General features: G+C 33.8%; 2 protein-coding genes and 1 non-coding gene across 15 annotated transcripts; 2 read left to right on the top strand and 1 right to left on the bottom strand.

Moving 5' to 3' along the window:
* Nucleotides 1–132: 132 nt before the first annotated feature.
* Nucleotides 133–5285, bottom strand: LOC107009230. 13 transcript variants are annotated; one of them, XR_003577002.1, is made up of 10 exons: nt 5150–5285; nt 3994–4044; nt 3840–3887; nt 3218–3371; nt 2369–2454; nt 2214–2261; nt 1991–2071; nt 1239–1591; nt 1091–1131; nt 133–505 (listed from the first exon to the last, which is right to left on the bottom strand). XR_003577002.1 is itself a non-coding variant. In XM_027915066.1 (5 exons), the coding sequence occupies exons 1-5, from the start codon at nt 2437–2439 to the stop codon at nt 411–413; spliced, it is 315 nt and encodes a 104-aa protein (XP_027770867.1). In that variant the 5' UTR covers nt 2440–3208; the 3' UTR covers nt 133–410. The 13 variants fall into 13 exon arrangements, 1 of the variants encoding a protein (XP_027770867.1); XR_003577001.1 differs by having other exon boundaries at nt 1520–1591; XR_003576998.1 differs by having other exon boundaries at nt 973–1591.
* Nucleotides 5286–8418: 3133 nt separating this feature from the next.
* TRNAI-AAU lies at nt 8419–8492 on the top strand. The gene has a single exon. It is a non-coding gene; the product is annotated as a tRNA-Ile (tRNA).
* A 251-nt stretch (nt 8493–8743) lies between these two features.
* Nucleotides 8744–10135, top strand: LOC107010928 (oxygen-evolving enhancer protein 1, chloroplastic). The gene is made up of 2 exons (XM_015210188.1): nt 8744–9068; nt 9214–10135. Exons 1-2 carry the CDS (start codon nt 8826–8828, stop codon nt 9970–9972), a joined length of 1002 nt encoding a protein of 333 aa, XP_015065674.1. The 5' UTR covers nt 8744–8825; the 3' UTR covers nt 9973–10135.
* The last annotated feature ends 253 nt before the right edge of the window (nt 10136–10388 follow it).

Here is a 10388-nt window from a genome sequence, read left to right as displayed (position 1 = left end):
GGCATGAGTGGCACATCATGAACAGTCATAATATTCTTATTTTCTGCTGCCTTTCTTGAACACTCAGCCGTGGCAAAGAACTTCTTCTTGCCTTGGTAAAATGGAGGAGCTGAATGACTTTTTATACTCTTTTTCTTCCTAATAAGCTCATCTGTTTTACCTCGATTTCCAGCATCAATCCATTTATGTGAGTCACCATCCACCCTAGAGGAGAGCATTGCTCGTGGTATCAAATAATTCTTAAGAATCTCTTCACCATGAGATTGAGATCACACTTGGCAGTCCTCTTTCTCCAAATTATTTATGGCAGGGACCAAGAGATTACGTTCGAGGTTTCCAAAATCATATACCAGAGATATATCCTGAGAGTTTATATGAACCATCACTTGCATTCAATTTGTTAAGGGAACTCAGATGACACCCGAACCCACTGGACAACAGCAGAAACAGAGAAGGACAAGCACGTGTGCAAAGGTCATCTTCATTGCATTCAAATGAACAAAATCTGAAGAGAATAAGACAGGAAATATCCTCAAGTTAGCTGGAATAAACAAAGATGATCCATCGTGTATCAGGCTTCTGTGCAACGAACAGCTCCACGTAAATGGTTTCTATTAAAGCCAAAGCTTGCTGGGGAAGGATGCAAATCATCTGAATGGTTGTATTTTGATGTCGTTGTTGTGAAGGCGCATATGACACGTAGAAACAATGGCCAGACAACAAGGAAACACAAAAGAAGATGAAAGGAACAGGGACATATACTATCACACACATATGCGGGGTATAGGTAAAGAAAGTATTTTATTGCAAACAAGGCACTAGGAATGCGAAGTACATGAACATCATACAGTAAAAGCAAAAACAAAATGTAAGCATCAATATTTTGTGTTGCGTATAGCCGTACCAGTTTGCCCAATTACAAGTAAAACCGAAAAACAATAAACAAAAGAACATCTGCAAAAAGATACTAACATACACAAACCGTCAACAGCCTATCAGTTGAGTAATGCATGCAACCCCATAGACTACAACAACCATTCCAAGTTATGAACATAAGAGTTGTCAGTCCAATATTTTGCAAAACAATTACCATATCTTTCTCTCCTCGTCCATCTTGTGAGACACCAGATCCTTCAAAAGAAATTACAACTTCAGGGGATGAAGGAAAATAATAAATTGGCCAGAACTTTATGCCCATCAAAATGCATTAGATCCATGTCGCCTATACTAATACTTACCATTATCATCCATCTTAAAGTTCACCTAGGAGAACACAACTTATAAGAATAACAAACATCAAAAGAACAGTCCTACAAGGAAGTAAATCTCATGGAAAAAAGAAATAGTATTGTGATATAAGAGTATTCATTTGGGGAAAAAATACTTCGATACTAGAATGGAGCATCATGCTAATAGGAGGAAACGTATATCAATTTTCATATAAAGCATATGCCCTCATAATCAGAACTAGCAAACAAAGGAACATAAGAATTAATGAAAGAGCCTCATTGATCACTACCTTTTGTGCAACTAGTCCAAGTGATTAACATTGCATTAAAGCACGACTTGCCATATCCTCAGCAGCCCACATCTATTGATCCTCAAGACATTAATTAAATCAGAAAACATAAAATTCCCCATTCTCTTACATGACACAATTTTCAACTCTTAAGAAACAATCAAAATAAAAAATTCTAGACCATGTTCATTTCAAAGAAGAAAAAAAGTCTAGACCATGTAAAAGAAAATGACCACTGAGGGTGTATATGATAGTCTGTCCAATTAAGTGTCTTCATTCAAAGTATTACGAATCACAACTTCTTAAAATTAAACTACTTAATTTTATTTAGAGTTGTGTGAGTGGGGCCTTAAACAAGAAAAACTTCACATATTTCCATTCAATGGCTTCATAATTCAATTATAATTAAACCAATAACAACACTACGAGTATTTATCATGACTTCATAATTCAATTACATAAAAGGTTCACCTCCATGCAGCAACCACACTCATCTTTTCCAGTGAAAGAAAGGCCAGCATCTTCAAATTGCTACACCATAACAGGATTCACCTACACAGCACCGGATAAGTTTTTAGCAGTCATCTCTTACTAAAGCTATCACATGGTCCATATATAATTATAAAACCAGTCCACCTAGATGTGCAATAGTTACACCACAGTTCCAAATTTAAAGGAAAAAAAAGTGTTGAACCTCATATCTATGACGTGCCTCTCATCTACAAAGCTCTGGTTGCCAAATCTGAGAAAAGATATAGTTTATCCACTTGGTAATATCAATTGGAGAAATCATCCAGAATTATCAAGATACAGCCAATGCAGTGAGGTTGGAGGAAAGGAAGCACTTACAGTATTGCAGGTTCAGAATTTTTTACTTGAAAATACATTCTTATTGATCCAAGACATATGGTACCACCCATATGTGTGATTGAACCCTGTGAACATGATCTACAGGTTAATGTAGCCGCTACTAAAATGAGAGCTAAAACACATGAAGATCGTGAGGGAAAATCATGATGACAGGGAAATATCAGAAACAAACTTCCGGCATAAAAATTACACAACAACTGTGAGTGTTGGGATCAAACTCCGTACTGTTTGCATCTTGCAACCCAGGAATGGATCTAGCATACTCAATAACAGCAATTTGCATGCCTAGACATATGCCCAGGTAAAGTATCCTGTTTTACGGGCATATTTGGCAGCAACTATTTTACCCTCCACACCTTTATCACCAAACCCTCCCGGAACTAATATAACATCCGCCCCCAATTAACAGATGAGTCCATCAGATGTCACACATGAGTACATAAGATTAAGTAGGTGTACTAAAGAGTAAGCTCGGCTATCATATTATGTGAAATTTCCTTTATATGTGCAATGCTAATATATTCTTGATAACTAAAATTTCTTTTCATTCCTTAAAAGTATGCATTTAAGAATACCAATGTAACTTCAAAAAGCCATGAAGTTCTGGAATTTTTCTTAAAGAGAATACATGCAAGAATTCCAAGATAATATGATAACAATGAGTTCTCAAATTTTCCTTCTTTCTTTATTATTGGATGGAAGAATACCAAGGTACGGGAAGAGCAGTAGTTTTACTTGTCTTGTAAACAATGGCAAGAACAAAGACCAAGTTAGTAGTTTATACATATCCTAATGGATATTACCAATTAAATCTCAAAAGAACTTTACCTTCAAAACCTTACGATATTCATTTCGTCTCCAGTGAGTTTTAGCAACAATTTCCACCAAAGAACGACAGAAATAGAGCTCTGAACCTCTCCTTTAACGCCAAAGCTTGCTAGGAAAGTACGAATGTCGTCTGAATGGCTGTATTTTGATGTCGCTAGCGTAAATGAAGCATAAGAAACCATATTAAAATGGTCAGACAAAAATGAAGACAGAAGATGAAAGAAACAGAAACATATACTGTCTCCATAAGCTGGGCATAAAGTACTTAGCACCAATATGTATGTTCCAACTCAACTTCAACCACAATAAATAATCAAAACACCTCTACATAAAGTAGTGATCAACAACAAACATCTTTCATCTCTCTATCTCCAAAATGTAAGCCTTAATATTTTGTTTTGTTACAGGCTACAGCTATACAAATTTCCTCAATTACAGGTAAAAACACAACATTAAAGATAAAAGAACATCTGTAACAAAATATTAATGAACACAAACCAATAAACAGTCTATCATTTGATCAATATCCTACAGACTAAACAACCATTCCAAGTGATGAACATCATAGCAATCAGGCAAAATAAATTATGTACAGCAGCATCAATGCAATAGAAAAGATTACCATATCTTTCTCCCATCAGCACCAGTCCATATCGTGAGATACTGGATCCTTTAAAAGAAATTACAACTTCGGTGATGAAGTAAAATAATAAATTGAACTGAACTTTCTGCTCATCAAAATGCATTAGATCAATGTAAAAGAAACTAAAACTTACCATTGTCATCCACCTTAACATAGCAGGTTCCAATGCCAATTGGAGAGATACCTGGTAGAAACTAGGTTAGGTTCAAACATAAAACGAACAGTCCTAAGGAAGTAAATTTCATGGAAAAAAGAAATAGGGTAGCGATATTGAAATATTTATTTGGAAGAAAATAATGATACTAGAATGGAGCAACATACTAGGGAGAAAAAATAGTATCAATTTTCATATAAAGCATATGCCCGCATCATCAAAAGTAGCAAACAAATGAACACAAGAATTCATTGAAAAACCTCAACAGGCTGTGACTGTTTGTTTGTGCAAGTAGTAAACAAATTCGCAGGTGCAATTAATCAAAACAATAGCACGACTTGCCATCGTTTGTCACCTAACTATGATGTTATAAGCAGCCCACCTCTACTGATTCAAACATTAACAAAAATAAGAGAAGACGAACCATATAATTCACTTCTCTTACGTGGCACAATTTTCCATTTTTAAGAAACAATCAAAATCAAAGTCTAAACCATGCAAAGGAAAATGGCCACTGGGGGTTTATGAAACTCTGTCCAATTTATTATCTTCATTTAAAATACTACAAATCACAACTTACTTATAATTAAAATACTTATGCTTTTATATTTGTGCGATTAGGCCTTCAAGAATAACAATTTTTTTTTTGGGTAAATAGTAGATATTATTACCAAAGAGCCATGTAAGTACAAAGAAAATTCAAATGGACAGCCCCAGCCTTACAGATCAAATCATTCATCACATTCAAACTAGCTATAGATAGTTATCTAGACTATTCAAAGCACTAACTAGTTTTGCCTTCCTTCCTCCTCTAACGTGAATTTCTTCGACAATCATTCGTATAAGAACACCAACTGGCCTCAATTTGTTCTGAAATATTCTTTAGTTCCTCTCACGCGACACTGTATAAATACTTGCTGCTAGAGCCATTCGAAATTCTAGAACATCCTTAACCTACACTACACTACCACCGCCAGGGTGGCAACATAACTTATATTTTTAAAAAAAAGGTTTATTAAATTTTCTTGAAAAACAACAATTCCTTTGAATTTTTAAAAAATTCAATCGAGTTCTTGAATTTTCCTTATTCTTTTTTGTGAGAGAATAGAAGATAATGGGAAGAACAGCAAAATACCAATAAAGATCGGGATAATTGATTTAGGGTTTAGTCTTTCAACGCATATCAGTCGCCGGGACGGTTAAGAGCGGCAATCCGGTGGAGAACTCGCCCGGTAGCGTGCAAGTTCCGCCTATAGATGGTGCTGACTGCTGAGTTTTAAAAATGCGTGCTCTTTTATAGAGTTATTAAAACTTGCGTATTTGATACGCGGGGGTAATTAATACGCACAAAGTATATTACTTTTGTAAAAAAAATATATATATATATTACATTGTTAATGTGAAATTTGTTGTTATCATATAAAATTATATTTTTAATTGTGTAATTTTCATAAATAAATTCAGTGAAATTTATCATTCAAAATTTTAATCATAAGTTATAACTTAAATGATTATAAATTAATATTTTATATATATTAAAAAGATTTTTTTATATATTAAATATAAAATGTAGCTCAAATAATTTGTATATTAAATTTAGGGAAATTTATATATAATGGCAAACTAATAAATCAAATTAAATAGTATAGTCACACTTTGATTAAGTGTGCGCTGTAGCAAACTGTTTGTCAGTCACCTCTCTCCCTCGAACTCTCGCTCTCTCTCACTTTTATACAACACACAAATGTACAAAATGTGTTTGTATCTGTATAAAGCGAGAATATATATATATATATATATATATATATATATATTTGTTCCCTCTCTCCCCTCTTTCAGATCTCACTCGCCACTTTCCCAAATCTCGCTCGCCACCCTCGCCTCTATCGCATATACAAACAGAAACGAAATGTATAAATTGTGTTTCTGTTTGTATAAAGCGAGAGAAAATTGTATATACAGTTGCAAATACATATCTCTTCGTCCGATACACTTATAATTATACAATTCAAATATTTCCCTTCCCAATTTTCTTTTGTTTTTCTCTCTTTCTCGTTTTATACCTACAAAATTTTTACAATTTGTATACAACTGCTTTCTTTTATATATGTATATCGAATTATACAGTCGATTTCTTTATATATGTATCGCGAATTATACAAATATAAATTTTGTGTTTGCTATATGTGAAAGTTGCTTTTAAATTAATAAAACAGTTTGTGCTTCGCAACAATAAATTGAATTATTTTTTTTATAATTGAGTATTACAATAATTTAAGATGTTACACATTATATATTTAAAATAATTAGTCATTTGTAGTTTAAATTGCAATTGTTCATAGTTCTAAAATATACAGTCATGGAGTACATTTCTTTCCAATTGATTCTTCATAAACATGAAAAACTATTGTCTATTAGTGAATAAGTAAAACACAAATACCGAAATACTAGGGAAAACTTCAGCATTATTGTCAAGTTCTAATATTTGGAAATAGGGAAAATAATTGCTTTTGTTCCTCTGTTATGGTCTTATGTTGGTTTTGGTTCCTATAATATCTCACTAATCATATTAAATCTTTAATTAGTTAAAATAAGCGATTTCAGTCCTTCTGCTAACAGTGAATGTTGATTTAAACAAATCACTTGTTGCTGTCAAGAATAATTTTGATATTACAATAATCATATATATAAATAATAAATTTTTTTTGTCAGAGTTCACCTAAATTAGCCTATTTCAGAGTGAATGGCACTTCCCAAAGTAATGTCATTCATTAGGTAAAGTGAAGGTTCAAAATAAAACCCATTTCTCAACATGATATTTCTATCTACCTCCCTTTTCATTCTTAGCTTTAGAATGGATGAACTCAACAAGTTGTTGATGAAATTTTAAGAGAAAATTCGAGGCAGAGCTCATATCGGAAGGAATTTCGCTCAGATTTTATTAATTTTTGAGTTTTCTTCACTATTTTCGGTTTGAGATAAAGGTATTTTTTTCATCCCTTTTCGATCTTTTTTCTTGCAAGCTTCGGTTCAGCCTTTCTGTTTCTTAAATCCGGTTGTTTTTATCTGAATTTACGATTAAACTTTATGATTAATGGTTTATCTTATTTGATATATGAAGTTTTTGCTTACAAAAAAAAATCGTACAAGGTGGCTTAAGTTTAAGGTAGACAAAATTGATTTGGTAGTTTGATTTTTTTTTAATGTTTACATCAAGATCAACAATTATCAACTCTCGGCTAGTTGGTAAGGTGAGAGCTTCAAGCCCGATTTCTCTTTAATAATTATACTGATGAGTTGTTTTCAGTATTGCAGGTGTGTCTGGATTGTATTTTCATATAAATGGAGAGACAACTAAAGAGAAAAATTGTTCATTAACAAAAGAAAACATAGAGTACTGTATGAGAGGATTAAATCCACATTAAAATCGAAGAAGGCAATAGGGAGATATAGTTGTGTATAAGAAAGGATATTACGGAAGAAGTTATAAACTTGTTCTAGCTTTAGGTTTTGTTCTCTGCATAGAAGTATTTTTTGTTGTAATACCATAATTACCCTTGACATCAATAAGTGATCTGTTTAGATTAACATTCACTGTTAGTAGAAGGACTGAAATCACTTACTTTAATTAATTAATGGTTAAGTATGATTAGTGAAATATCATAGGGACCAAAACCAATATAAGACAATAACAGAGGGACGAAAATTAATTATTTTCTCTTGGAAATATTAAAAAATATTCCAAACTTTTATATTTTATATAAAAGAAAATTCATCATTTGTTAATTTCAACTAGTATTTATCTACCATATTACTCCATTAATAACTAATAACCGTTCATCTTTGTTATTTATGTAAAACATGGCAAAAAAAAATAATATATTTTTAATGATTTATAATTCATCGTGACAAGCTTGAATATGTGATTGATGTATTGCGGTTGAGTCTTGTCCATATTGTTATTTTGGTGTAGTTGATTGTTGTCAATTTGATTATAAAGTTATTTTTTAAGGTAACATATTTATTATAAATTAACAATACAAAGTTAAAAAGGTATTTATAATAATTTATAGAACTTACAAATATAAATCATATTTTTAAAATAATCTAATATCACTATCAAAGTTTATGTTTAAACGCATAGTGAAATTTCATTCAAAATTAAATTATCGAGAATAATTCATATTAAATTTGAATATTAAAAAATTATTAGACAAACTTCGCATAAGTGCTGCTGATAAACCACCATGCTACGATAATTTTATATTTTGGTTCACGTTTTATTTTGGCAGGCTGAGAAGGAAGGTGGGCTACTATGACATTTTGCGAAGCACCGGTCATAAAAAACGGAAGTGTACTCTTGATTATTGGTAATATAGTAATACGATAGTATTTTGAATGTCTGGCCCATTAGCTCAGTTGGTTAGAGCGTCGTGCTAATAACGCGAAGGTCGCAGGTTCGAGACCTGCATGGGCCATAATTTTTTTTTGAATTGCTTCTCATTTATACTCTTTACTATTTATTTTATGTATAAGGAGTGTGGTGTAGATTTATCCTAAAGTACTAATTTTGCCTCTTTACTGTTTATTTTATGTATAAGGAGTGTGTATCGATTTATCCTAAGTACTAATTTTGCCATATGGCAATCCAACAAACCAATGAAAGAAAACCTTATCCTATATCTTATCTTACTCACAGCAAAACCACCAAAAATTATTTCTGCAATCTGACCATCCAACTGTCACACTTGTTAGTTTCTAATAAACAGAAACAAACAGCAGCAGAGAACTGATCAGAAAAACAAAACAAAATGGCAGCCTCTCTACAAGCAGCTGCTACTCTTATGCAACCAACTAAGGTTGGTGGTGGCTCTCCCAGAAACAACTTGCCATTGAGGTCATCTCAAAGTGTGAGCAAGGCATTTGGTCTTGAACCATCTGCATCCAGGCTTTCTTGCTCTTTGCAAGCTGATCTTAAAGATTTTGCTCAGAAATGCACTGATGCTGCCAAGATTGCTGGATTTGCCCTTGCCACTTCTGCCCTTGTTGTCTCAGTAAGTTAATAGTGTTTTGTTAAAACTGCTCATTTTTGGAATGATTATCTTGTGATCTATTATAGTTCATGTTCCTTTAGTTTTGTGTCCCTTTTTCTTTTGATGTCCTGTGTCTAAGAGAGAAATTTGCAACTTAATCATGTAGGGAGCTAATGCTGAAGGAGTTCCAAAACGTCTAACCTTTGATGAGATTCAGAGCAAGACATACATGGAAGTAAAGGGCACTGGAACAGCCAACCAGTGCCCTACCATAGATGGAGGTGTTGATAGCTTTGCCTTCAAGCCAGGCAAATACAACGCCAAGAAGTTCTGCTTAGAGCCAACATCGTTCACCGTCAAGGCAGAGGGCGTAAGCAAAAATTCAGCCCCAGACTTCCAAAAGACCAAGCTTATGACTCGCTTAACCTACACTTTGGATGAGATTGAGGGACCCTTTGAAGTATCTCCTGATGGCACTGTTAAATTTGAGGAGAAGGATGGAATTGATTACGCTGCTGTTACTGTCCAGCTTCCTGGTGGTGAGCGTGTTCCCTTCCTCTTCACCATCAAACAACTTGTGGCATCTGGAAAGCCTGAGAGCTTCAGTGGTGACTTCCTTGTGCCATCCTACAGAGGTTCATCGTTTCTTGACCCAAAAGGCAGGGGTGGATCCACTGGTTACGACAATGCTGTTGCATTGCCAGCTGGAGGCAGAGGAGATGAGGAGGAGCTCCAGAAAGAGAACGTAAAGAATACCGCGTCTTTAACAGGAAAGATCACATTTACTGTTACCAAGAGCAACCCACAGACTGGTGAGGTGATTGGAGTGTTTGAGAGCATTCAGCCATCTGATACTGATCTGGGGGCAAAGACTCCTAAGGATGTAAAAATCCAGGGTATCTGGTATGCCCAGCTTGAATCATAGACAGATCTTAGACTTTGTGGATCATTTCTTCGTTTTTGATTTTGTTATAAGTTACTACAAGGTTTCAACTTTCTATGACCCAATTGGATAAGTAATGAGACAACTATCTTCCTGTATATTATCAAGTATAAGTAATAATCCATTAAGATACTGAGTTGCAAAATGCTGATATGTACTTAGATTTGCAAAGTGTTCCATCTCAAGAAAGTAAAAAATTGTATGCAAACTATATTGCCTAGACTCTGATATAATCGTCGAATCTGTCTCTGTATTTGGCAGCGGTAAGTATTGTTGAGTGATACATCTAATGAGTCTCAAACACTTAGCCATCCAGTTGAGAGATGTCAAATACTACTACATCCAGATAAGGTTATGAAATGGACAGCACGGTTCAATTCACAGTTTTAAGATGGATT

The sequence above is a fragment of the Solanum pennellii genome, chromosome 2, assembly GCF_001406875.1.
Source record: "Solanum pennellii chromosome 2, SPENNV200".
Taxonomy (NCBI): domain Eukaryota; kingdom Viridiplantae; phylum Streptophyta; class Magnoliopsida; order Solanales; family Solanaceae; genus Solanum; species Solanum pennellii.
This window is presented reverse-complemented; position numbering and strand designations above follow the sequence as displayed.